The 27,590-nt window shown below is 40.7% G+C and overlaps 1 protein-coding gene and 1 long non-coding RNA gene across 5 annotated transcripts in view; one reads left to right on the top strand and one right to left on the bottom strand.

Annotated features, from left to right (window-relative positions):
• Window positions 1–452: 452 nt before the first annotated feature.
• The window catches only part of hhatlb (hedgehog acyltransferase like, b), a 147,199-nt gene continuing 120,061 nt past the window's right edge, over window positions 453–27,590 (bottom strand). For all 4 annotated transcript variants that reach the window (XM_062480289.1, XM_062480288.1, XM_062480291.1 and 1 more), the window contains 2 exons: window positions 1,336–1,477; window positions 453–1,175 (listed from right to left, as the gene is read on the bottom strand). In XM_062480289.1, the coding sequence (XP_062336273.1) occupies window positions 955–1,175; window positions 1,336–1,477 (363 nt within the window). In that variant the 3' untranslated portion in view covers window positions 453–954. The remainder of the gene's footprint in view (window positions 1,176–1,335; window positions 1,478–27,590) is intronic.
• LOC134035300 (uncharacterized) overlaps window positions 11,438–27,590 on the top strand; it is a 44,346-nt gene continuing 28,193 nt past the window's right edge. Inside the window, exon 1 of the long non-coding RNA XR_009932338.1 lies at window positions 11,438–11,775. This is a non-coding gene — a long non-coding RNA (uncharacterized LOC134035300). The remainder of the gene's footprint in view (window positions 11,776–27,590) is intronic.

Here is a 27,590-nt window from a genome sequence, read left to right as displayed (position 1 = left end):
GTCTGCAAAATCCAGGAGGGCTGGCAAAAAGTAGCAAACAAATTACATTTATAGTAGTGACTACGTTAGATGTTTACATAAAAAAAGCCTGCTCCCAAGCAGGTTTAAGCTAAAGTACTTGTTGCTATGACAGCAAGTCCAGAATGAGCTTCGAAGAACCGAACAATCCAAGATAATGACAAATCTTCAACAATCAAATCCAGCTAACTGAGTTAGCGTCGTATGAAGAACGGGCCCTTGGAAAAACGTGGCACACAAATGGCAACCATTCCCAAGAACAGTTGGTCTGTGTGGGTAAATTATTGAATAGGAAGTATTGGGATGCATTCCAGTAACATAATATATTTTCAAAGTGACACCAAATAGCTCTTAATGACAACAAGGCTGTCATAGTGACGTAAAGACACTCACATTGACTCAAAGACACATTGGCTTGAAGACAATCTTCGGAAGATGGGTCTATACAATATTTTATTTGATGTTTAGAAAAAGAAAGAAATATTTTCTATAATTTCATTTAGGGGTTGTTTAAATACAAGGACAATGACACACATTAGAATTTAGCTAAATGATTCACAAAATATATGGGAATCAGTTTCAGCAAATTGTATATCTTACACTGTATTTGTAGGTGCCGTCATATTTTATATTGAACAGAAGTGTACAGCAAATACTCCTTGAAAGGTTTTTCTATTATTCCACTCAGTTTAAATACATTTGATTCCTACCAAAAGTTTTGAATCTTAGGACATCTTCGGTTTGTGTAAAAGCACCTTTATGTAATGCAGAAACAACACAAACATCACTAATAAACATTGTATAATCTGTATCCATGATAACACTTGTTTGGTGAGCCATGCAAATAAGGGATCTTCACAGTGCACTGTATCAACACCTTGATATACACAATTGATGTAATCAGATTTGGAAACAAGGACTCAAATACAATCTTGCCTACTCTGCTATCTCCTTTCCGGGCTCCATCACTGGCTGGGCTGCTGTGGTTGTGGCTGTGGTTGTTGTTGTAGTGGTAGAAAGGGTAGGAGGAGGTGCTGGGGCAGGAGGAGGGGAGGGATCAGGATAATCAATCAGGGCCTGTTTCCTCTCTCTCTCCTTTATTAGCTGCACCAAGCAGTACGTCAAAAACATCACCAAGATGGTGGTTATGGGGAAACCTGGAGAGATCAGAGCATGTCATTTCAGACTCAACACTGTTGTAAATACTACAGCCTCTAGTTATACTTTATTCACACTGTACAGGTGAGCTTTAGTAACTAATATTTAGTAATTAAATATTCACTTAATGGTCTTCCATTTTGTATAATAACTGATCACCTTTGAGCAGCAATCTCTTGGCCACTAACTTGGCAAAGTCCAGGCTGTTTAGGGCCAAGACATTATACAGCACAATTGTCCAGAAGTTGAATGTGTTGAAGATAGCTCTGATTCGACGAGACATGGCCTCTGACATGGCCATCTGAAAGGGAATTGAAAAATTAAGAAAACCAAGCATCTGTTCGGGTCCCTCCTCAGACCAAAGTCCAAATCCTTCTCCACAAGCTACACTCCTGACTCTACTCTACCAGTCATTCTACAACCTAATCACCAAATTAGATATGCAGAAAAGCATTCAGAATTTCCTAAACTGCACTTTGTCACTGCCATGGCTGTACCCTGGTTATTCTCAGAGCCATAGAAAAACAGAGTTGCGACACGCTTTGATCTCGCAGACACGTGATCACGTGGTTCAAGTAGCTCACTGTAGTTCCAAAAACCCCACTGCCGTCAACCTGTTTGAATGGTTTTCAATGCAGCTGGCTAACGGAAGTCGCTTTCTCAGGCAAATGACAAATGAAACAGGCTCGGTTAAAGAAATCCGAGATTCTGGCCATCTTCAGCAGACTCGTATCTACAAAAAGCAGTCCTCCCTGACTTTTTGGTGTAGAATGGAGTGAAATACAACATTGTGAACACTCACTGCCAGTGAAACACAGAGGAAAAAAGCTAGAGCTTTTTTTCACGTGGTTCCGGTAGCTTGCTGTAGTTCCAAAAACCCCACTGCTGTCAACCTGTTTGAATGGATTTCGACGGGACAGACAGCAGCACCATCTCGATTCACAGACATTTTCGGTATATTAACCCTTCGGGTCACATGACCCAAAGGTTCATAACGAACCATCGTTGTGTTTACCCAATTTTACCCAATACAAAAACAAATAAAAATAATTTTCTTTTAACCTTCGCAATGTGGGGGGTCTGAGACAGCCCAACGGTTAAAAGAAAATGCTTCACTTTGTTTTTGTATGCGGTAAAGTTGTCGCAATACGACGGTGGGTCACACGGCTGATGGGTCAGAACGACCCGAAGATAACACAAGGGTTAACACATAATATCAATTGGTTACTGGTGTGTTGTATCAAGTATATGTCTGATACTTTATTAACATTTATGTATATTACATTAACTTATAATACATAACGCAATATTGTGAAGCAGAGCTTGAAATGGCTATGCAGTGTTTCCCCTACCATTATATTAGGGGGGCGCCCCACCCCCCCGCCCCCCCTGGAGGGTCAAGTAAAAAAAACATTGCATTAAGTTCATCGTTCTCATAAAAATGAACGCGTTCTTTTGAACTCGTTCATGCCGTCCAGCCCCTTTCCCCATATTACCGTGTTTGGGTCAAATAAATAACCATTGTGAACGATACAACTGCCTCTGTCTCCCTTCCTCACCTCTATGACCCCATACCTTTTTTCTGACTCCACGGGGAGAGCTTACTGGTATCGGGGTTCTGCGTTCCCTCCTCCAAGAGGCGTACTTAACACTGTGTATTGGTCTTATTGTATATTGTGCCCGATCACAAAATAAGTCATTTAAAGGTTACCTTTCCTATAAACGAATGAGGACTATATTGTTCCACTTAACCTTTAATCTTCGACTGTTGAAGTAAATGGGACTTGTTAAACGTTTTTTTATTCAGCCGACTTACAATTTACCACATTAACAACACTTATATTTGTAGTACTTGATGCAAGTTGAATCTTAACATTATCACCAGCAACTGCTCAATTTAAGACAAGAAAGGAGTTTGGTAAATAGAACAGAATATACAAGGCAACCAATTGCATTCAATAAAACATTTTATTGTACAATATGTCCAGTGTTCTTCCACTCCTTTTGTTTGTAGTGATCTGGTGATCTTCTGGCTATGGTACACATACTCTCTAGCTAGCTACAGTTAAAGTGTTGCTTACGTTAGATCAGTGGTTCTCAATCTGTGGTACACGTACCACAGCACCCTTCTAGTGGTACGTGGAGTATGCATAAAAACAAACAAAAAAAAGTTGAAGCAATCGTTGAAACATAAACGTTCATGTCCACACACACACACACACACACACACACACACACACACACACACACACACACACACACACACACACACACACACACACACACCACAAGGTTTGTAAATGGAATTAAAATTAAACTAGGCTTTAATCTTTCTGTACGTATGTTGTTTTTCGTGTGCAGCCAATAGAGACGTTTAATGCGAGCCTCTTCTTTGGAGCATTAGCTATTATGCTATGATGTTAATAGTCACTAGCTATATAGTTATAACTAGGGATGGGGATCGATACCCGGTTCTGTAAGGACCCCGTTCCAAATTTCTCAAAACCCTAAGATCAATAAGGTCCGAGCTTATCGATACCGCTATCAAGACTAGGTAATATAATGTAACTTATGTCTCGAGAGATAAGTCAGGTCATTTAAATCAAATCACTGGTGCACAAACATACATCGATTGTCTAATAAAATTACTAAATTAAATTGGATGGCCTGCCAACCGCCTTTAAACAAAAAGAAGAAGAATTTAATTGGCTCACGCCCTACTTCGCTAGTTACATTTCTCATTTTGTTACTAGCTACGATAGCTACTAAGCGGTCAAAGGCTTGGCTACATTTTAATAAAGCCAAAAATAAGGACGAAGCAACGTGTAATATATGTTCGAAGATAATTTATTGTAAGGAACACTGTTGCAATGAATAAGCACCAACGTTGTGCATCAGCTAAAATAAAATATAATGCAGTACATTTGACTGTCTTCGAGAAGCAACGGTGCCAACTCCAGCTGCCGTTGCAGGACAACCCTCCTCCTCCACCCAAGGTATGCATGGTGAGCGCAGTCAGCGCACCCCAACTTCGTAGCAAGTATCCATCGTTGACAATAATAAGCCTCAAAAATAAGAGCCAGGGCTCTACAGTGCAACTATTTCACTCTGTCAGGTTGGAATGAAGAGCACAGTCGCAGATGCAGTTCAGAGTTTTTAATAGTTCTGAGTTACATCAATAACTGAACGTGGTCAACAAAGGAATAACATAAAGCAGGATTGTAAGGCACGACCACACACTGGATCAAATCATACTTGAGGCAAAGGCAAACTTAAAGTTCATCGAGACGGTTGGTTCGAGGGTAATCCACAATCGAGGTCAAGGGTCCAGGGTCAAGGTACACAGAGCAGCCAGCACAGTCGAGGTTTCCAGGTAGGGCAAGACAAAAGGGGAGTTCAGAGACAAGCGGGGTTCAATACCGTGAAACAGAGAGTCCAGGTGAGCAGTCCAAATCGTAATCCAAAATCCACAGTCGAGGCAAGCAGGGTCAAGCACAGACAAAGAGTTTCCGTATCAAAAGAGTTTCCAAGTGAAGTAGCGCCCGTAGTACGCAAACCATGAATGAGCACAGACAACCAATTCAGGGTCCCTTTTAAGCATGGTCGTTACTTCCTCACAGCTTGGCTGAGCCGGCCTTGCTCCGACTCCTTAGTGCCCTCTGCTGTCCTGGAGGGAACGCTGCGTGTTGAGTCGTGACACACTCGCATATGATAGTTATCACTCTGGCTTCTTTGCTTGTGGCGTTTCTGCAGCTGCCTTGCAGTAAAGCTATAGTTAGCCTAGCTATCCCCCAAGTTAACAGATGCGAAACGAATGTTCTGGTACAGGTAGTCACGCGTGTTTTTGTGACGTTAGTGACGTAGTGACGTTAGTAACGTCAGTGACTGTGGCTAGCAAATTAACCACCGTTAGCTTCACTTTTCACCACAAAAACTTAACTTGAGCCTAAACCATGCAACGGAACGTAAATCCCAATAGAAGCAACTCAATCGCTACCAAGACGAAACTTTTGACACCTAGGTTGTCTATGTAGGCCAAATATTGACTGAGTTTTAGGGGGGCAAAAATAATAATAATAATAATATATATGTGAGAGAACAAAGGTTGTGCCCTTGCCGAAGGCAAAGCACACCCAATTACACATGTAAACGGAGTAATCGTATTATTGGCATAAACCGACAATTGCTAGTAATCGTGTTTCTCATGGTCAAGTAAACGCACTCAGTGACGTAAATAATAGAATAAAACAGTTCCATTAACAATAGTAGTAAAAGAGATATTAGCAGCACTTTGCAGAGTCACCTCTTGTAAATTGTATTAGGTTGAAATACTATCAAACTCTGTCTTGTGACTCCACTAATCAGCTAATACCAATCACCTGTGTGAGAGACTGAGTGGTGCGTGTCTGTCGTTGCCACGGTGATGGTGCAGCTATGATTGCTAACGCGCTGAGGGCAGAGAATAACAGAAATGTAGCTAGAATCCACACCTCAAACAAGTTAACCTCGACGCAAAACTATACATCCAATCCAAAAAATAAGGATATTTTCTGAGTAGTTTATTTTCCGATATTTTCCGGCAGTTTCAAAATCTTGTTCTTTTTGCTTTCTCTGACGATTTTGTCACCAGATTTGCATTGGTCTCTATGGGGCGAGAGTTGGACTTTGTCTCACTTTCGTGGGGCTCTGAACAAATGTGTACGTCTGTTGGATTCAACAGACAACTGTCTACGACCAGCACAAAATTAGCTATCTATTGATCCAAAAACGAAGCATGAAGAGCGAAAATTGTGGCAATGCTGGAAAACTAGAAATAGTTTTTCAACGACATCCGAAGCTCAGGCCTCCACTCTAAGCGTTTCAGTCTGCACTCTAAGGTTTCACGTACACACCCATGTAAATCTCAGAAACGGCTTGAAAAAGTCATGAAACATAATCAGTGATATTGAAAAAAGTTGAATAGATATCAAAAAGCTGAATTATTTAAAAATAGTTTAGCGTTTTGTCAACATTTTAAAGTTTAAATTGTGGCTCTAGCTGAAAGATTGAGGAAGAAGAAGGATTTGGAAGTTGAAGAAGTTTAAAGAAGTTTGAGAGGATTTGAAAGAAAACTCCATTGGAAACCCATGTTAAAAATATTATGAATATTGATTTATATTAATTCAAGCATAAGAGGTACAAAGCTGAAGTCATAGCACCCATGGCCTGAAACTGCTGAATTTTTTGATAGCTGAACGGTTTTAATAGCTGAAGATTTGAAGGCGCTGAAAGGTGCCACGGAAGAAATACAAGATGAATAACTAGAGAGGGTACAATTTCTGGGGAAATTGTAGGGTGTGCTTGCTTGCGTCAGTTGGACAGGGGTCCGTTTTTTAATGACATTTTTACAACAGATATTTCTGTATTTTATATAAAAATGCATACTTATTATTTATAAAGATGACATAGATTTAAAAGCATTTTTTTTTGCTACTCATTTACAACTGAAAATACGAGTGAAGTGTAGAATGAAATGGATGTCTTCTCATTTCCCCAAGAGGCAGCCTCATCGTTGAATCAAAACGAATACATTTGGCAGACCGGTGTACAAATTGACCTAATCTCTATGACTTAAACGTCCTTTTAAGTTTTTCCCTTCTCGTGATATTTTCATGCATTTAGCCTACTCATTGCATTCATTCATTAATAAAGAACCCCCTTTGAAGATTATTTTACGACGTTACCCGGCAGTAGAAGATGGAATCGCGATTCAAACAGTGCCATCTGCTAACTGAAAATATGCCCCCCAAAACGTAAATAAGCTTGACATTTATTTAGTGGAAAATCGCTCATTCATAAAAAGCTCACTGGTAGCGATCATTGTCAGTAACAACGCAAAATGCGATATAGCCCTGTGTGGAGAAGCTGCCCCGGTAAATTGTACTACTACGGTACAGTAGTAGTACAGACTAGACTACTGCTGTGTTCGTCTTGGTAGCGATTGCGTTGGTTGAATTGGATTTAACGTTCCGTTGTACGGTTTAGGCTGAAATTAATTATTTTCATGAACAGATTGACAAAGTTTAGGCTGTGGCAATGAAGTTCAGGTTAGTAGTTAGATAGACTTTTGATTTAAGTAAGGGGAGTGCCGAACATGTTCTGTCGCCGTTTGACTTCCTACAGCTGTGTAAATGTTTTTGTAGTGTCTCGCGTAGGCTACAGCGTTGCAGTGATACACTGGATTGAAACCACAGGTAATGATAATTTCACCCACAAATCGTTTACTTGTAATCTAATGTCATAATAAATCCTACAACGAAAATGTGAGGAATGTTTATTTTAACGATTGAAAACAGATACATCATAGACCACTGTAGTATGTGTTGCCCGGGCAACACAGGCTAATGTCATGATGCTAATATTTCAGTGAAATAGTAGACTACTGTTTCCGAAAGTAGATGTACTTCCTTATTAATATCATCTTATATTGTACATTACACATCACAATTGTGTGTCATATCACAAAGTAAAATGAGTAAATAGTTATCACCCTGGCCTCTTTGCTTGTGGCGTTCCTGCAGCTGCCTTGCAGTAAAGCTATAGTTAGCCTAGCTATCCCCCAAGTTAACAGATGCGAAACGAATGTACATTACACATCACAATTGTGTGTCATATCACAAAGTAAAATGAGTAAATAGTTATCACCCTGGCCTCTTTGCTTGTGGCGTTCCTGCAGCTGCCTTGCAGTAAAGCTATAGTTAGCCTAGCTATCCCCCAAGTTAACCCTTGTGTTATCTTTGGGTCATTCTGACCCATCAGTCATTGTGACCCACCGTCGTATTACGACAACTTTACCGCATACAAAAACAAAGTGAGTAATTTTCTTTTAACCGTTGGGCTGTCTCAGACCCCCCACATTGCGAAGGTTAAAAGAAAATGCTATTTATTTGTTTTTGTATTGGGTACAATTGGGTAAACACAACAATGGTTCGTTGTGAACCTTTGGGTCATGTGACCCGAAGGCAGCACAAGGGTTAACAGATGCGAAACGAATGTTCTGCTACAGTTAGTCACACGTGTTTTCGTGACGTTAGTGACGTAGTGACGTTAGTAACGTCAGTGACTGTGGCTAGCAAATTAGCCACCGTTAGCTTCACTTTTCGCCACAAAAACTTAACTTAAGCCCAAACCATGCAACGGAACGTAAATTCCAATAGAAGCAACGCAATCGCTACCAAGACGAACCTTTTGACACCGCCGTTGTGTATGTAGGCCAAATATTGACTGAGTTTTAGGGGGGCGAAAATAAACAATAAATAATATATATGTGAGAGAACAAAGGTTGTGCTCTCGCCGAAGGCTTGAGCACACCCAATAAAAATAATAAGTTGAATAAAGATTCAAAGAACAATACTTGGAATGCTGCTTCAGCATTCCAACAAACTAGAAAAAGCTGTTCCTGCGAAACAGCAGTGAGAATGCTGAAAACCTGAATGGGGATAGCTGACCATGCTAAAAAAATGAAAATAGTGAAAATTAGTAGAAAGTTATAAGCTGAAGCTTCAAAGCACCCTAAAGGTATTTTTGAAAGGGGCAGGAGCTGGACGAAGGCATAAAACTACAGAAAAGAGAAGAACAATGCAAAAAGAGAAATAATTCAGAAGAATTTGAAAATGTAGTAGAAAGTCATTTGCTCAGGTTTCAAAAGGTCTGAAATGTATTTTAGAGAGGACCTGGAGCTAACTGATTAAAATGCTGCAAAAAAAGTTGAACTATTGTGGGTAGTAAATAAGATCATGCTACATCTAACCAGCGGATCATCTTGCAAGTGTGTCAAAGTGGTATTTTTACAGACTGTATTAATACCGTAGGCGTGAATAGTGCATGCATCGTGATTGTCGTCCATCTGTAGCCGAAGCTAAGCTAGAGAGAAGATGCAATGGGAGACTTTCTACAGTAAGCCATATCTACTGCTTCAAATTGAAAACGGAGACCATCTTTTGATTAAAGACAAGTTCCTTAACCTCTGTTGTCAATATCGCCAATAAAAAGTAAATAACTCTTCAGTTACGAAGCATTTGTTTGTAGCTAGATAACGAGTATTATGTCTGGAAAAACGTAGCTAGCTATGTGACCTGGGGCCCGTTCTCCGTACGTCGCTTATTACATCCGAGATCAAATGACACATCCAAGATGACATCATCTTGCTTATCATGATCTGGCTAATTCGGTTCTTCGAACACACTTGTTGTTTATGATTAGTATAGCTGGATTGAGTTATACGTTGGTCTAAAAGGGGGTATGTATCGATAGTAGAAACCTTGATCAGCAACGCTGCTATTGGCTGCTCACATAAGTCTATGGCTGCTCACCGTGGCCAAAATGAGCGCCCTGTTTTTTCCGCAACAGAGCCAACAGAGCAACAGCTTGCTCGAAGGTTACTCCGAATTTGAAGATTTTATCAGAACGCCAGGGAACACCTCAAAGTCTGCAAAATCCAAGAAAGAGGGCTGGCAAAAAGTAGCAGACCAAATTAAATGTAGAGGAGTGACGCGTTTTATCGCTTATTACAGTAAGCTCTAGGCCTATGTTTTTTTTATTTTCATACTTTCATATTTTCATTTATCATCTTTAATGTCATATGATGTGGTTTCAACAAATGTATTATGTAAATGACACCCTCACAAAAAAACGATAGGCTATCCTCTCAAAAAGTATAGGCTAGCATATCGCGCTGTGCTTAACCCTTGTGTTCTCCTCGGGTCGTTCTGACCCATCAGTCATTGTGACCCACCGTCGTATTGCGACAACTTTACCGCATACAAAAACAAAGTGAAGCATTTTCTTTTAACCGTCGGGCTGTCTCAGACCCCCCACATTGCGAAGGTTAAAAGAAAAGTATTTTTATTTGGTTTTGTATTGGGTAAAATTGGGTAAACACAATGATGGTTCGTTATGAACCTTTGGGTCATGTGACCCGAAGGCAGCACGAGGGTTAAGGAGCCTCACGCAATGAGCAATTAATTCGGTTTCATGTTAAATTCTGCTAATTATTCTTGCACCTTCTGCAACAGGTTCTTGTAGTAAAAACGGACAAGACATGTCTGTGACAGACTTCCTGTATCACCTCTGCTTGTAAAGCCTCAATCTAATTGTGTTTACATAAAATAAACCTACTCCCAAGCATGTTTAAGCTTACGGACCTGTTGCTATGACAGCAAGTCCAGGATGAGCTTCGAAGAACCGAACAATCCAAGATAATGACAAATCGTCAACAATCAAATCCAGCTAACTGAGTTAGTGACGTACGGAGAACGGGCCCCTGGTTTCCCCGTATGATGACAGTCGTAGTGTCACTAGAATGGCCATAACAAAAGATCATATTTCAAATCTGTCTGCTGTTCTACATTGCCCACACAATTCAACTCTAACATGGCCTGTATTTTGTATCGAAAGTGCTCGAAAATTAGCTCGTCTAATGTATGGTGGACTGAGAACATATTTTTAGTCAAAGCAGAGCGAGCGGATGTCGTGGGAGAATTCCAAGATATTTAGAGTAAAGACAATTTACTTAACATCTGTGTTCAATATCATCAATTAAAAGTAAAAACTTTCCAGTTACGAAGCGTTTGTTCGTAGGATTAACGCCAGCTGCAGCAAACACTTACCCCAGCCCCGGTTTGGCTGTTCGTGACGGTCAGCTATGACAGTCTTGAGCCTCGATTTTTGCAGATTTCTGTGAAACTTGCTTAAATAAAAACGATCTATCTAGATTATATACACTTTAAGCTCAATGTACATACCTTGTTTGGCCAATTTGGTCGATTGTGGAAAAGAAGTCGAACCGTTTTTAGTTATGGAGAGCCATCGCGCTAGCTCGATTATAAAAGAGAATAACAGAAATGTAGCTTGAATCCACACCTCAAACAAGTTAACCTAGACGCAAAACTATACGTCCAATCCAAAAAATAAGGATATTTTCCGAGACCCAAGACTCTGCCGAAACCAGAGATATCCCTTGTATGTCTGTGCGGTCAGAAATATGTCTCTACCGGCACAAGGCCGGATTAACCATTAGGGCAACTGGGCACTTGCCCAGGGGCACATGACATCTAAGGGGCCCTGGACAATGTCAACTAAAATGTTATATCACTTTATGAACGCAGTCCTAACTTCCTTAATGTGAGTACTTTATTGCAACTTGTTCGATCAAAATATTATGTTAAATCACGTCAAAAACAGTGTTTGTGTAGTCTACCAACTCCTGAGGGGGCACCAAAAATTAGCCAACTGAAAAATCATCATAGTTATAATACTTATAATGCCGATATTATTTTAGTATAGAAATATTAGGCACGTATATTACAAAAAAGGCAGAACAAGAGATATAGCCTATTTAAATGCTCAAAAAAAGTTACGATGGTGCCCCCCCCAAAAAAAACAAAAACAAATACACACTCAACTTCCCAAGCTCGCTGTGGGTGCCCTTCCCTATCTCAGTGGCCTGACGAACTTTGACAGCAGGCTAGGTCAACTTTTCTAAAATTGGCTTAAAAAGATAACAGGAGTCAGGGGAAGAAAGAAAGAGACTGCGAGATGGTGCCCGTGCATCACTTTCAGGTAAGCCCATGTTTAATCATTGTTAAATACGGGAAATGTGCTGCTAATTTAATGGTTAGCCTATGCATAAACCTCAAACTAGCTGACGTTATTGCTAATGTTAGCACACTCAAATGTTTTAACTTAGGTGCAAGCTAAATTGAGATGTTACTGTTAAACATTATCTATGTATTTTACAAGTAACTGACGCCAGCTAGCTGTTACTTTACATTCTATGATGCTTTTATATTCGATTTATCAAATAGTTTTAAAATGAGTAAGGTGGAGAGCTCCTTGGCCAAACCAGGCTAAGAAACGCAAGGTAGCTACGTAGGGCTGAAAAATTTAGACAAAAAGACATCACCTTCTCGAGACAAGACTTTACCAATTGAAAAACGGCTTGTAAAAAGTTTATTTTACTCAAAAAACTATTTTGCGCTCAAAGAAAGGCCCCCAAAATTTGCCCATTACTTTTAGAAATCGTAACTAGCATCACATCAAACACGGGGGGGGGGGGGGGGGGGGGGGGCTTGTTGCCCAGGGCACAGAAAATTGTTAATCCGGTGTTGGACCGAATTCTCACTCCTCTGCAGAATCCCACTCCCCTACGCGTGAACACGCACTGCCTTCCTAGCGTATTGCTAGTTGTAGTTTGACGAACGAGTCGATTTTTACAAGCCTAGGTTGGCGATTTTTACCACCCTAGGTTCCCTCGTCTTAGGCTTTGAGGAAACTGTCATTAGGCTATTTAATTCATGTTTCATCAAAATATCAGTTATGTTGTTCTGCACTTTAGAGCCTATACGATTAGTATGTCGTGCTACTCGTAAAATCCGAATGATTGTCTCAAGAAAATAGACGTACTTTGGAGCTGCACTTGAAAAACGATGTTGATGTCGATGTTGTGCTACACTGTCCTATTATCGGAATGAGGGTAATATGTGAATTATGTTGTAGTTGCGACTGCTGTTGTCACTGTCTGGTAAAAGCGAGCATCGTTCTTTGTATTCATTTGTACGAATCACTTTTAGTAGTCACTTCTGATTCTTGATTACGTTGTACTTGCTGTTATAGGTATACTTACTAAATGCACTATATTCCAATTCATTGGCATATAATCGTCTGGTAAATGAGTATAGCTACATTATTTACAAATGTAGGCTATATAAAAAGGCCCCTGCTCACAGGTCCCTCCTACCAGAATTCTACTTCTATTTCCCTCTCAGTAAACTACTTGCCACACAACTGTTTTGTGTTTACAATCATATCCATTTTATAGATCCTGCTTCCCACTGCCTAGTTTGTGTCTTCTAACTTGCAATGTACAGTGCTTGGTTTTAGTAGCCTTCCCTTTGTGAATGGCTAGTGAAAAACATCTAATAAATGATGACATTTTGATTGGTTCCATCACAATTATTTGAAACAAAAAACTATAATGATATATTTAACAAAAGGTAGAAAGAAAGTGATCATTTAAATAAGAGTTTTAACAAGTTTGAGGCTTGATCATGAAAACAGGTCAGGGATGTTTACGGCAGGCAGCATTTTGGGTAAACATTAAGATTAATTTGTGGAATGATAATAAATGATCAAACATTAGGAATGGCAAAAACTGTCACTGTCACTTATAATAACATTACCACTTATACAAAGAAATACCAATGCTTCATTATAAATGTGTCTAGTAGTGAAAACAGTATTGTATTCAATACCAGTTGACAAGCTATTACCCAGTTAGTGTCGCCATCCAGATTGTCCACATCCCCGCATAGTTGGGGTGTGTCAGATCCTATAGCCCCAAGATATGGGGAGGGGGGGGTGGATTTCGGCAGGTATAAAAAACTGTGTTGCCAAAATCCTACTCCACTTCTAACTTTTGCAACTAGTATCAAAAACCTTTTATGGCACACTCTACAGGGCATGAGGAGCCACCAAAATAATTGGGGGGGGTGTCAGATCTTGTAGTCCCAAGATATGAGGGGGGGGAGGATTTCGGCAGGTATGGAAAACGGTGTTGCCAAAATCCTACTCCCCTTCTAACTTTTACATTTATGCAACTAGTATCAAAAGCTTTTTATGGCACACTCTACAGGTCATGAGGAGCCACCAAAATAATTTGGGGGGGGTGTCAGATCTTATAGTCCCAAGATATGAGGGGGGGAGGATTTCGGCAGGTATGAAAAACAGTGTTGCCAAAATCCTACTCCCCCTTCTAACTTTTACATTTATGCAACTAGTATCAAAAGCTTTTTATGGCACACTTTACAAGGCATGAGGAGCCACCAAAATAATTTTGGGGTGTGTCAAATTTTATAGTCCCAAGATATGGGGGGGGGGGAGGATTTCGGCAGGTAGGATGTTATCCACCGTCATCCCTGTGCCCAAAAAGCCAAGACCAACAGGACATAATGACTACAGACCCGTCGCCCTGACCTCTGTGGTAATGAAGTATTTTGAGTGCCTGGTGCTGGCACACCTCAAATCCATCACAGACCCCCTCCTGGACCCCCTGCAGTTTGCCTACAGAGCCAACAGGTCTGTGGACGACGCAGTTAACATGGCCCTCCACTTCACCCTACAGCACCTGGACTCCCCAGCATCCTACGCCAGGATCCTGTTTGTGGACTTCAGCTCTGCCTTCAACACCATCATCCCCGCCCTGCTTCAGGACAAGCTTTCCCAGCTGAACGTGCCTGATTCCACCTGCAGGTGGATCACAGACTTCCTGTCTGACAGGAAGCAGTGTGTTAACCCTTGTGTTATCTTCGGGTCATTCTGACCCATCAGTCATTGTGACCCACCGTCGTATTGCGACAAATTTACCTCATACAAAAACAAAGTGAAGCATTTTCTTTTAACTGTCGGGCTGTCTCAGACCCCCCACATTGGAATGGTTAAAAGAAAATTATTTGTATTTGTTTTTGTATTGGGTAAAATTGGGTAAACACAACAATGGTTCGTTATGAACCTTTGGGTCATGTGAGTTAAGCTGGGAACACGTCTCTGACTCCCGGTCCATCAGCACCAGATCTCCTCAGGGCTGCGTCCTTTCCCCTCTGCTCTTCTCCTGGTGAGGGAGTCGGGCTAGTAATCTGAATGTTGCCAGTTCGATTCCCAGCCGTGCCAAATGACGTTGTGTCCTTGGGAAAGGCACTTCACCCTACTTGCTTCGGGGAGAATGTCCCTGTACTTACTGTAAGTCGCTCTGGATAAGAGCGTCTGCTAAATGTAAATGTACACCAACAGCTGCACTTCCAGTCATCCATCCGTCAAACTCGAAGTTGGCGGACGACACCACCCTCATTGGGCTCATCTCTGACGGGGACGAGTCTGATTACAGCTGGGAAGCTGACAACCTGGTGACCTGGTGCAGCCAGAACAACTTAGAGCTCAATGCTCTTAAGACAGTGGAGATGGTTGTGGACTTCAGGAAGAATACAGACCCATTCACCCCCATCACCCTGTGCGACTCCCCAGTCAACACTGTGGAGTCCTTCCGCTTCCTGGGCACTATCCTCTCCCAGGACCTCAAGTGGGAACTGAACATCAGCTCCCTCACCAAGAAAGCACAACAGAGGATGTACTTCCTACGGCAGCTGAAGAAATTCAACCTGCCAAAGACAATGATGGTGCACTTCTACTTCCATCATTGAGGACAAGAGCAGACTGCAGCGTATCATTCGCACTGCTGAGAAGGTGATCGGCTGCAATCTGCCTACCCTCAAAGACCTGCACACCTAGAGGACCCTGAGGCGAGCAAGGAAGATTGTGAACACTCTGTTTCAGCCACTCCCCTCCGGCAGAAGGCTGCGGTCCATCAGGACCAATACCACACGCCACAAAAACAGTTTCTTCCCATCCGCTGTTGGCCTCTTCAACAAGGGGCTCACACTGACTTAAATGACTTCAATCACAATCTGCACAATGACACCTTGCCACATTGCAATTTGCACTATATTACACTATTTGTATCTTTTGTACTATTTGTATTTTCATATTGTAAATTATGGCTACTTTATATTTTATTCTAAATCCCCTTAGTATTAGGTAGACTTTGTACCTTTTGTATAGTTAGACCACATATTTAAGTTTTAAGGTTCCTATATGTTTAATGTATGCACCTTCCTGCCAAAGTAAATTCCTTGTCTGTGCAAACTTTCATGGCAATTAAAACCCTTTCTGATTCTGATGAAAAACAGTGTTGCCAAAATCCTACTCCCCCAGTAAGTTGAAAAGAAATACTGAATTGCTGCATCATTAAATAGTTGATTAGAGTAGCAGTTGGTTTTTAGGATTGTTAAATTGGTGAGGTAGCGTGTGAGATAAAGAGAACTCATACACAGTAGCCTACTGCAATGCATACAAGGTGAAAATAATGGGGCATTAAGTTGTATTAAACATACATGAACACAGCTCTATTTGAACATTTCAGGTATATAGGGGGTGGAAGAAAATATATTTCCTATGTGCTTATGCTGATCACAATATCCATTTCCTTATCACCTGTTCATACAGCCAACTCCAGAATTACTGGCAACACATTGGCAAATATAAGTGAACGATGTGTTAAAAAAAAATACAAATACACAGTAATATTTAGGAATTCACGAGCAGTAAAATATTGTAGCCTATATAGATACGGTGACACAAAGGCAATATTTATTTAACCCTATTGCAAACCTGTGGGCTGAGCTGAAGATGAGTGCACAAGAGAGTAGGGCCCTGGCGTATCTGGAGAGATTCTGTAAAGAGGATTGCTCTCTGATTCCTGACAAACCCTATTTGGCTGTAAATCATGTAATATTTGTTTTCTCTATTCACTATCAACACCGTCCTATCCTCAGAGACTTCATTTTAAGTTGTTGTGTTATTTAAACATTCTCTCTAATCTGCAGATTGATAATAGGCTTCTTATAAAACCCACAACTCAGATTAATTTTGTAACTCTGTTAGTGAAATGACAAACACTTTCTCCATTAAGGAGTTAACAGTTTGCCTTGTAGCAGAACAGCAATCAGATGTTTTTCAATCCGCAGACATTATCCTACGTAATCAGTTGTGAAACGTCGCATTTGCACTACAATGCATTTCACAATGCATTTTAGAAACAGTATAATAAAACTGAATTCCCTGAAATGTTCAAATAGAGCTGTGTTTATCCATGTTTAATACAACTAAATGCCCCATTATTTTCACCTTGTATGCATTGCAGTAGGCTAATGTGTATGAGTTCTCTTTATCTCGCACGCTACCTCACCAATTTAACAATCCTAAAAACCAACTGCTATTTGAATCAACTATTTAATGAGGCAGCAATTCAGTATTTCTTTTTAACTTACTGGGGGAGTAGGTTTTGACAACACTGTTCATCATACCTGCCGACATCCTCCCCCCCCCCCCCCCCATATCTTGGGACTACAAGATCTGACACCCCCCCCAATTATTTTGGTGGCTCCTCATGCCCTGTAGAGTGTGCCATAAAAAGCTCTTGATACTAGTTGCATAAATGTAAAAGTTAGAAGGGGAGTAATATTTTGGCAACACTTTTTTTCCATACCTGCCGAAATCCTCCCCCCCTCATATCTTGGGACTACAAGATCTGACACCCCCCCCAATTATTTTGGTGGCTCCTCATGCCCTGTAGTGTGCCATAAAAGGTTTTTGATACTAGTTGCAAAAGTTAGAAGTGGAGTAGGATTTTGGCAACACAGTTTTTCATACCTGCCGAAATCCACCCCCCCCTCCCCATATCTTGGGGCTATAGGATCTGACACACCCCAACTATGCGGGGATGTGGACAATCTGGATGGCGACACTAACTGGGTAATAGCTTGTCAACTGGTATTGAATACAATACTGTTTTCACTACTAGACACATTTATAATGAAGCATTGGTATTTCTTTGTATAAGTGGTAATGTTATTATAAGTGACAGTGACAGTTTTTGCCATTCCTAATGTTTGATCATTTATTATCATTCCACAAATTAATCTTAATGTTTACCCAAAATGCTGCCTGCCGTAAACATCCCTGACCTGTTTTCATGATCAAGCCTCAAACTTGTTAAAACTCTTATTTAAATGATCACTTTCTTTCTTTTTTTCTACCTTTTGTTAAATATATCATTATAGTTTTTTGTTTAAAATAATTGTGATGGAACCAATCAAAATGTCATCATTTATTAGATGTTTTTCACTAGCCATTCACAAAGGGAAGGCTACTAAAACCAAGCACTGTACATTGCAAGTTAGAAGACACAAACTAGGCAGTGGGAAGCAGGATCTATAAAATGGATATGATTGTAAACACAAAACAGTTGTGTGGCAAGTAGTTTACTGAGAGGGAAATAGAAGTAGAATTCTGGTAGGAGGGACCTGTGAGCAGGGGCCTTTTTATATAGCCTACATTTGTAAAATAATGTAGCTATACTCATTTACCAGACGATTATATGCCAATGAATTGGCATATAGTGCATTTAGTAAGTATACCTATAACGGCAAGTACAACGTAATCAAGAATCAGAAGTGAATGGTTCTACTAAAAGTGATTCGTACAAATGAATACAAAGAACGATGCTCGCTTTTACCAGACAGTGACAACAGCAGTCGCAACTACAACATAATTCACATATTACCCTCATTCCGATAATAGGACAGTGTAGCACAACATCGACATCAACATCGTTTTTCAAGTGCAGCTCCAAAGTACGTCTATTTTCTTGAGACAATCATTCGGATTTTACGAGTAGCACGACATACTAATCGTATAGGCTCTAAAGTGCAGCACAACATAACAGATATTTTGATGAAACATGAATTAAATAGCCTAATGACCGTTTCCTCAAAGCCTAAGACGAGGGAACCTAGGCTTGTAAAAATCGCCAACCTAGGCTTGTAAAAATCGCCTCGGATCGTCAAACTACAACTAGCAATACGCTAGGAAGGCAGTGCGTGTTCACGCGTAGGGGAGTGGGATTCTGCGGGGGAGTGAGAATTCGGTCCAACACCGGCCCTGTACCGGCAGTTTCAAAATAGTCTTCCTTCTTGCTTTCTCTGACGGATTTTACCCACCTCTCCATTGAAGTTAGTGAGAGAATTTGAAAGGCTGCTCTCGCTTCAAGGCTCATAGCTGAAAATCTGTAAATGTGAGCTCTTTAGTAGTTACATTGGCTGAAAGAGGACAATTTTCCCTACATTTTAAGGTATAACTTGTTTCTGTAAGTTAAACTATATTAACGTTAGAGGAATTTGTTTGACAATTTAGTTGAATATCAGAAAAAGAGTGTGAAAAAAAGTGTGCCACTCTTCTGGCTGCTCATTCATAAAAATCAAGAAGGAGCAAACATTTTAATGTATTTCAAACTGTCATAATTCAAAATTGGCTGAATATTTGAAAAAGCTGAATCATTTGGGAATAGCTGAATGTCTTGTGAACATTTTAAAGATCCTGTAAAGTAAATTCCATGTTTTGCTTCTAAGTACATTATATACGTGTGAAATGAGTTCCTGAAAGCATGTGCAAAGCGCTAAAACTTTGTCACACTGAAATGTGGAGTTAAACCGAAGAACAGTTTCTCTTCCGTTTTCAGATCAGGTTTTAATGGGCGGAGCCAAAAAATGCCCTATCTACGTCATTTCGCCCTATCTACATCAGATCACTGAATGGCTCCTCCTGCTGTACTGTTATTGTAGCCTACATCAGCTAGCTAGCTAGCTTCCGGATGTCTCCCACCACCCGCAACTGCATCTTCCCTGGATGCAATAACTCCAGCTGCGCTGCAACGCCATTTAAGTTCCCTATTGATAATGAAAGGAAAAATAGGTGGATAGATTTTGTGAAGAGCCACGCTCATGGAAAGCTTCGGATAAACTCCAACAGCCGCCTCTGCACTGACCATTTCACGGCGGACAGTTTTAACATGGACCAGAGACAGACGGGGTTCACCAACACACAGCTTCTCTTGCAGCGCTGAGCCGTACCGAGCATCGCCCCTCCGGCCGTTCATCCTCCGGTCGCACCTGGACCATACACCGCCGCCAGCAGTTCATCACTCAGTTCTGTGTGCTTGTTATAATTATACTAGATATCTTTTCCAGAGGTATCTCTGCTATGAGTTAGTGCAAACCGCTAAATTGATATTAGGCTACTCGGTTTAAAATGATGGTATTTTGGTGAAATGGTAGCTAATGTGTTAGAAGTACTGTTACTGTTACAGCTCAGGGGAACATTTCATTTATATGCATCTGTATGTTTCACTCGTTGAACAAATAAATTCTAAAATCTATACGGTTTTGTTCGGCTTGACATAGCGTCCATTATCTGGGTCGGAGGTAGGCACTCGGCAGCGAGGGGCGGAGCTTCAGCTCCTTCAGGCGACACGCCCCCCCAGTCTCAAGCAGAGAAGACTGCTGATTTTTTCACGATTTCAAACCCTAATTTAACATAGTTGTCGGTGTTATTTTTTCATTTGAATTTGGATGGGTAGTTAATAACACATTATTCTGTGGTGTGGCGAACTTAAAACTCGTTTCCAGGTCCACTTTACAGGATCTTTAAAGGTTGAATGGTGTCTCTAGCTGAAAGTATGCTGAAGTAGCTACGTTTGAAAGAGGAGGAAGCTTTTTAATGATTTGAAAGGATTTACCATTACTTTTAATGGGAGAATAATTTGCACAAAAACCTTAATGTCTTAAAAAGTATAAAAGTGAGAAATACCAAAAGTCATAGCCAACATCTCCTGAAGGAGCTGAATGTTTTGATACAAAAATTGTAGGAATCGGTGAAAGTATGCAGGACTAGTTAAAGGCCAAAAAACCTACGGAAGAACTAAGAAGTTGGAATAACAATAATAAAGAGAAACAGGAAAACCTTTGTTCTCTCACAATAATATATATGTGAGAGAACAAAGGTTGTGCCCTTGCCGAAGGCAAAGCACACCCAATAAGGACTGGTGATGTGTCAGCGTTCCTTAATCTGGAGACTTTTCTCTCTGACAATGACCTCAGGCTCGCTGATCAAGTCAGGGACAACATTGCTGAGCACCTGAAATGTCTCCGACAACAGTTTGCTGAATATTTCCCTGCAATTGCGCAGGGGAATACATGGATGCGCGATCTGTTTGTTCTTAAGGCTTCTGACGTCCTGGAGGAGAAACTATCGGCTCTTGAGCAGGAGCTTTTAATTGAACTGTCCTGTGACGACACATTGAAGTCAACCTTCAGAGGCCAGACATTGTTGGACTTTTGGAAGCAGCGACGCAGTGAATATCTGACGCAGCGAAAAGCTAACGCCGTTAGCTTTCCCAAATCCATTCACCACCACTTATTTATGCGAGAAAGGCTTCTCTTCTCTCGCCTCCATTAAGACTAAATATAGAAGCAGGTTGGATGCGGAACCAAGTCTGAGGCTAAAGCTAACCGCAATCGACCCAGACACCGTAGCACTCTGTTCATAGAGCCACGCACACCCCTCTCACTAAGCATGATAGGCCCAGAGTCGTCATTACCTTATTCTATTTTTATTCTTCTTATAAGTAGCCTACATTCCATTTGAATGCATTACTTGAGAATATCACAGTAGGGTCTACTTTTCATAATTTTCAATGTTCAATTTATCTCTGTGAATGATTAATGCAAGGCAATTGCTTATTTTGTTTGACTCCAGTATTTGAATATTCATGTTTTGATGCAGTACAATTTATACTTGTTAAAGGCCTACGCTACTTTATTTTAATTCTGGTGGTACTTGGAGAGCCACATAATTTCTAAGGTGGTACTCATGGTAAAAAGTTTGAGAACCACTGCGTTAGATACTAGACCTACAGTCTACCTCTAACTGAATTTATAATCTAACAAGCTATATCTTACGATAAACTTTAACTAAAGCTGGCTATATATAATACTACTAATAACAATTGATATGTGGTGGTTGAAATATGAAAAAATGCAGGATTTTCATCAATTTAGCAGCTAACTTGCTTCGGAGACACTGACAATGAATGGGGTTGAACGATGGAAAATACAATGTTTTGATCTATAGGTCGCATGTGACACGCTTTACTTCCGCATTCCTCGATAACAATGGGAGTCTATGGAAGTGTCGCAACTCTCTTTTTCTATGGCTCTGGTTATTCTTAAAGACCCTGCACTGACATTTTTTGTCACTAGAGGTTTTATGGGCTCAAAACGAGGTCAGAAGTATTGCGAATAACATTTTGATTTGCCTTCAAGTTTTATGTAGTTTTCAACTACATAGTTGCAAGAAATTTTCAACGGGATTCAGTAAAATAATGCAATAAAGATTTGCAAATAGGGCTTTAGCCTGAAGCGCACCACTGAGTCAGAGTCTTTAAATTGTTAATTTGCTTAATAAATGTAAAACAAATTTAACACAAATGTTGAGCACATTTAAGATGTGGTAGCACCACTAAATGTAAAGGATAAAGGCCTGTGTATCTGTAATACCATTAGGCTATTTCATTATTCCAAAAGACATAAAACAATGAAAACTGAGCATTTTACCTTATTCTGGTCCTTACACCTAAAATGGACAAAACAGTAGGCCTAAGAGGCCTACAACCCAATTTCTCCGTTCAGGTACCAGCATTAATTAAAAATAATAATCAAAGAAACGATTAATGGCTCGTTTGTGTTCGGCCTAGTTCAACTGGTGCTTGTTGAACTTGGGGGAGTAATAGGAAACGGGATGATCAAGACCAGCCCCATCCTTCTGAAAAAGCGCTGCACCTGCGCCCACCCTGCTCGCGTCCACCTCCAATTTAAAAGGGCGACAACGTTTGGAGTGGCTGGAGTGGAGAGACTTGGTCACTAAAGGCCTGTACACAAGCATTGGACCAGACGAACAGTTGGAAGGTTTACATTAGGTCTTCTACTGACTACCGCAAAATAAGGCCATATAGCCTAATATTGTTTTATTTGTTTTGGAACTTTCTTTTGTATTTTTGGAGGGGGATTATTAAATAACCATAGCCTATAGGCCTAGGCTACTGCACTATCAAAAATGAGACTCTTGCTCTGTTGGCCTTACAACATTTCGTGTTCACTTACTGTGATGCAAATGAGCGGTGGGACTCATTGATTGAATTTAATGCACTGATAGCTGGGGCGGAAAGAACTAGAAAAGACTGGGAAGACGCCTTATCCTTCACAATTATTGGTGCTACCACTAGTGTTGTAGTCAAGACCACCTTCACCGAGACCAAGACCAAAATGTGTATCGAGACAGAGACAAGACCAAGACTTTGAGAGGTCCAGAGACCAAGTCAAGACCAAGACCAGGGCTCATTTTGACAGTTTTGAAATGTAAATGTTCAATACATGTTGTAGAATAAATAATACAATCCTGCTGGTTCCTGACTTTTACTAAAATTGCCTTGTCATTTATAATGTCTTATAATATAAATTACACAAATGACAAAGAAAATATAATTATTTATACTACACCTATAACTACCATGCACGGTCATATTGACTGCACAGGACTTAATGTGGTAAATCTTTCCCATGTTTGATTGTTGCTTAGCAACTTTAATTGTCTGTCCAAAAAATTGCTAGCAGTCTTGAGTGCCTTTGCTAATCTGTTGTAGTTCTAGTGTTAAACAATCTTGTTCTTGACCATTCTCAAAATAAAATCCTCCTTGGGCAAAGAGTCCTCTTTGCCCAAGGAAACAATTTTTTTCGCTTCTCCTCCTACAATGTTTGTCCAATCTTCCCCAGAATCGGCAACCCTTACTGAAGTTATTAATGGAATCTTGATTTTCAAAACTGTTTGTCCGGTAGAGCCAATCAAAATTGGCAGCAAAGCAACCAAACAGGAAGTTGAGTCATATCTCACCAAATCTTTGAGATATCAACACCAAACTTGGTATGTCACGAGGAAAACACTACAACATGTTACCATGTGCAAAGGCAACTTAATATCTTCAAAATGGATTGAAATAAAGGAAATGTAATTTATTGCTAATGCTAAAATAATGATTTAGACATCCGCTGGTAAAAAACTGATACTCTGATTCAATCACCAGTTCATATGATTCAATCACCAGTTCATATGAAGACTTGAGAATGTTTAATACACAAATCTGAGAACAAGTTGAATGTAAGACGAAAAGTAGATTTATTGTGAAATACGCATGCTTGGCTAATTGCTAGGGCTTTTTCCCCAAACCCTTTGTCCCTATGCTCCTCAGCGCACGTGCTCCAAATTCTCACACACACATTCTGTTCCCTTGACACACGCACATCCAAGCTTTTCTGAAAAGGGTGGGCTGACCATGCCCCCACCCAGACCCAGGGGCGGATTAAGTTGGTCAGGGGCCCCTTAGGCTGCTCTTTGTGTGAGCCCCCCCCCCCACACACACATTGTATCTCTAGTCCTACCTTTACAATGTGTTCTTTCTTGATTTTCTGGCAGAGAAGTCCTTAATGAGGCTGGTAAAATCCAATTTGCGCAGAACATCATTTTCAATGCACATCAGAGACAGGTGATTGAGTCGGTTTTGGCCCATCGTGGATCTGAGTCTATTTTTAATTAGTCCCAGTTTCGAAAAAGAGCGCTCCCCGCTGGCGTTGGTTACAGGCAAAAATAGCCGGAGTGCTGTCACTGATAACGTGAACGATGTTAGCCGATGATGCTAGCTGGCAGTCCTGCTGTGGATCATGGTTTCGACTGGATGTTGATTGAGATTCAGCAGGCTTGAAGAATCCTGTCAATTTAGGGATGTGTTTTCGTATATCTTGTTCTTGTTGTTCTTTTAATTTCTGTGTTTTGTGTTTTAGTGCTCCACTTAAATATTTTCTTTCGGCCATTCTGCACTATGCCATATAGCAGTGAGTGATGAAAATGATTGTCTGACATGATTTGACCAGAAGCAGCTGATTGGACAGATGTGACCCGAATCACATCTACCCAATCATCTGCCTTTTAATTTTTTAAATTTTCTTATGGGCCAATTAGCGTCTTTATGTTGTTCGCGCTAAAGTACATTTAAAATATTAAAACACAATCCGGCCAATCCGGGGCCCCCTGCACACGCGGGGCCCCTAGGCTGCAGCCTAGGCAAGCCTGTGCATTAATCCGCGCCTGCCCAGACCCCTTGGTTTTATAGCATAGGCCCTTGTGACCTTGGTGTAATTGCATTTCCGATTTTGTATGCAATAATAAAAAATTGTCTGTCCAAGTTCTGGAACATTGAAAGTATAAGCCATGAGTAATTAGCACACCACAAATGGCCCACCACTGCCCATAGGTGCCGCTACAGGCCACAACCCAATTGTCAATTTTCAAAGTGATGGCATTTCCACCCCATCAGTCTAAAATGTCTAAAACTTGCTATACATGCTTATTTATCATGGGAAACCATACAGTGGGGACCCATACAGTCCGCCATGTAGGGTGAACATTTTGAAAAACGTACAAATATCTTCTAATGAACTCCAATTGACTTAAAATTCAGTATGTATGTTGTGTAGGACACATATGTAGTTATGCTAAATTGAGATTTTCTTGTTGTTTTCTTGTTGTTTGTGTATAATTTGAATATGAATGTGTAAACAACAGTTAGTTCCAACCAAGTAGCTACACCACCAGTTACACTCGTAAGCAGCTGAATGTGGTATCTGACTTATCCTAGTTGTCCTCATGACTCTTGTCAATTCTGCATTGACTGAGATTTTAGAACAAGATCAACTCAGGCAGAGATTCAATGTTCACGGTTTTCAAACCAAATCGGGGATTTTGGAAAAGAGAGCCGCGGGTGAAAATGTATAGATAACGGGTGCCAGATTTTTGGGCTAATTCTAAACCTAGTGCGGCCGCCGCATTTCTGTCTTGGGGTGACCTGTGCTGGGTGAGAGGGAAATAGCACGGATGGGGAAAGTGTGTGGGAGAACGAGAAGAGTCCATAACCTTCACACACTTGTCACCTCACTTTCATAAAGTAATTGTTGCTCCATGTCTCTGTTCGGTGGTGATAGGAAACCGCACAATCAAATAATTTGTTGTAATGAACCAATGAAACGTGAGGATAGCAGAAAACAAGGAAAATATTAATCCACCAGTCATTTTTATATTTTAACTATGGAGGCATCTATTGGATAAATGTGGTAACTCCTCTGTTGTACACCCAACAAATATTGGGCTACTTTTCAGGCATTTGGGGTTGGTTTTGAGCACTCGTTGGGCTGGAAATCTTTGCCAGACCTGGCAACCCTGAACTCAGGTGTGATGTCATTCCCAGTCCTGAGTCAAAGCTTTTAAAGAATGGATCTCTGCATGATGGGCCTGAACAGAGCAAAGGTGGCCTTACAGAACACACTTCAAACTTGTCACTTTCAAAAGGGTGGCATTTTGACCCCGTCAGGCCAAGATGTCTGAAAGTTGGTACGCATGCCTTATTGCTCATTGGGAACAAAAAAGTCTTAAGAATGCATAATGTCAGCAGCATGGATTTGTCTCTACAGAGACAATTTGTGAAGAATTTAAAAAAATGCCTTAAAATATGACATTGATCCAATTGTCTTGAAATGTTGTGTACATTTATGAAATACATGTCTGTGTCATGTCAATTTTGTAATGGTTTGCAATGTTGAGGAGGAACCCGCCATTGCTGCCTGCAGCTATATTTAGGGTTCCTCCAGTAGGAGGAAACCTATTATTATTTTTGTTAGTATTCTTATTATTATTTTTCCTCTTCTCCGTGAAATGGCTCAATAGCTCAAAAAGTCCTTGACCTGATTTTTTCTAATTTGGTCCAATGATACAACACTCACTACTCCCAGATGGCTAGTGGGCCATAGGTGGCGCTATAAGCCACACCTAAAGTCTACGTGATTTCCCCAGCGCCCCATAACTCCAAAATGCCTGAAAATTGGTATACATGCCTTACCATACGCAATTTCACCTTGATATGTCAAAATATGATTGAATTAAATTGAATTGCTCCACAGCGCGAACAGACTCATCCTGCCCCTTGACACACGCGTGAGCTTGGCGAGACACACACACACATCCTTTCTGGAAATTGTGGGCTGACCAAGACCCCACCCTCACTCCTAGCTCCTGTTTCATTTCGCTTCCAATTGCAACTCGCCGTTACGTATATACATAATTTTTCGGCGGCCATTGTTGTTAACCCTCGTGCTGCCTTCGGGTCACATGACCCAAAGGTTCATAACGAACCATTGTTGTGTTTACCCAATTTTACCCAATACAAAAACAAATAAAAATAATTTTCTTTTAACCATTCCAATGTGGGGGGTCTGAGACAGCCCGACAGTTAAAAGAAAATGCTTCACTTTGTTTTTGTATGAGGTAAATTTGTCGCAATACGACGGTGGGTCACAATGACTGATGGGTCAGAATGACCCGAAGGCAGCACGAGGGTTAACAAAGACTGTTAAAACTTGGCCTGATGATGCCTCTCAGCAGCTGCAGGACTGTTTTGAAAACACCAACTGGGATATTTTCAAGCACCAGGACCTGGAAGTGTACACCTCAACTGTTCTGTGCTACATCAAACACTGTGTCGACACTGTCACAGTGGACAGGTGCATCCGGGTGTTTCCTAACCAGAATCCCTGGATGACAAAAAAAAGTCAAAGTGCTGTTGAAGGAGAGGAGTGGTGCCTTCAGGTCTGGGGATGAGGCACAGTACAGGACTGCCAGAGTCAACCTGAGGAGAGGCATTGTTGTGGAAAAAACATCACACTGTTGTAATTATAAGGATGGGTAATGATTATGGATTTATATGATTGAAAATGAACCTTTTAATCACCTTTTTTAGCATATGCTATATTACTGAAAACCAGATGCAAAGC

This window comes from Osmerus eperlanus, chromosome 15 (genome assembly GCF_963692335.1).
Source record: "Osmerus eperlanus chromosome 15, fOsmEpe2.1, whole genome shotgun sequence".
Taxonomy (NCBI): Eukaryota; Metazoa; Chordata; class Actinopteri; order Osmeriformes; family Osmeridae; genus Osmerus; species Osmerus eperlanus.
Note: the sequence above shows the minus strand (reverse complement) of the source record. Positions and strands in the feature narration are given on the sequence as shown.